General features: G+C 34.6%; 1 protein-coding gene across 1 annotated transcript; it reads left to right on the forward strand.

Moving 5' to 3' along the window:
* Positions 1-444: 444 nt before the first annotated feature.
* On the forward strand, positions 445-1,041 carry LOC113271915. Its single transcript, XM_026521838.1, has one exon. It carries the CDS (start codon positions 445-447, stop codon positions 1,039-1,041), a length of 597 nt encoding a protein of 198 aa, XP_026377623.1.
* The last annotated feature ends 620 nt before the right edge of the window (positions 1,042-1,661 follow it).

Genomic DNA, 1,661 nt, shown 5'->3' on the forward strand with positions numbered 1-1,661 from the left:
CGTCAGCAACAACAAACAACATCTTTTCCTTCAGAATCTTCTCCAATGATGCATATACCATCTGCTAAGCTACCTCAGGCTACTCCACAACGAGATGTTACTCACAATACTAGAGGTAATCAATTTCAACAACAATTTCCACCATTATCTAAACCCTCTAATCCTTATTCAAAGTTTCGAGGAGATAAACGTAACAAGTGCAACCAAACTTGCCATACTTCTAGTGATTGTCGCAAGTTTCATGTTTACATTAATGAAATTCAAGAATAAACACAAGAAGAAGAAGAATTAGGAGATTATGAGTTTAACTATTTGCAAGAACATGAGACTTATGATGCATATTTTCTTGGAGTAATTCGACCAGTTTTAATCACTGAACCTTGTATTACACAAAGGCATCATATTTTTAAATCTCATTGTATCATTTAGGAGGCGCTTTGCAAAATGATAATTGACAGTGAAAGTACAAAAAACTATGTTTCTGCACAATTGGTTGAGAAGCTTGGTTTACCTGTTACTCTTCATCCAAAACCGTATTCAGTTGGTTGGATAAATAGCTCTTCCACTCAACAAATCACTCATCAATTCTTAGCAAAGTTTTCTTTCCCTAGATATTCAGATTATGCTTTGTGTGATGTTATTAACATGACTGCAGCAAGTTTATTGTTGGGAAGACCATGTCAGTATGATATTCGTGCTGTTCATAACTGCTATGAGAGTACTTATACCTTTGTTCATGAAGGATTTACCAAAGTTTTGTGGCCTTTACAATCTTCTTCTTCATTCAAAGAACCAGCAGACAAGAAGAAGACTGCATTGGTAGCTATAATTGTTCATTCTTTGAACACTCATTCTTTGAGCTCTCATGAAGTTGCTAAACCTATGGTGGAGATTCCATACAAGGTACAACCTTTATTGTCTTCTTTTTGTGACTTATTTCCTGCTGAGTTACCTAATGTTTTGCCTCCATTAAGAGATCTACAATATCAGATAGACTTTATACCTGGAACTTCTATTCCTAATCAACCTAATTATAGGTGAAGTCATAAAGAACATGAGATTTTACAAGGTCAGGTTGATGATTTGTTACAAAAAGATTTGATAAGACTTAGCAAAAGTCCTTGTGCTAGTCCAGAATTTTTAGTAGAAAAAAAAGATGGTGGTCATCGAATGTGTATAGACTGTAGAGCATTAAACAGAGTTACTATACCATATAGGTTTCCCATACCAAGAATTGATGACATGATTGATATGCTTTCTGGTGCCAAAGTGTTTACAAAGCTTGATTTACGTAGTGGATATCATCAAATACGTATTCGAGAAGGTGATGAATGAAAAACATCTTTCAAGACAAAGAGAGGTTTATATGAGTGGTTAGTCATGTCTTTTGGTTTATCTAATGCACCCATCACATTTATGCGTCTAATGAACCAAGTTCTGCAGCGTTTTCTTGGAAAAATTTTCATTGTCTATTTTGATGACATATTGATTTTTAGCAACAGTGAAGAAGAGCATCTTATGCATTTGTCTCAGGTTTTTACAGCTTTACAAGAAAATGTTTTGTATGTGAACTTGAAGAAGTGCACATTCTTTACCAACAGAGTTACTTTTTTGGGCTATGTTGTGTCAGATACTGGTATTTCTGTGGATGATTCTAAGAT

Source organism: Papaver somniferum, chromosome 4 (assembly GCF_003573695.1).
Source record: "Papaver somniferum cultivar HN1 chromosome 4, ASM357369v1, whole genome shotgun sequence".
Lineage (NCBI taxonomy): Eukaryota > Viridiplantae > Streptophyta > Magnoliopsida > Ranunculales > Papaveraceae > Papaver > Papaver somniferum.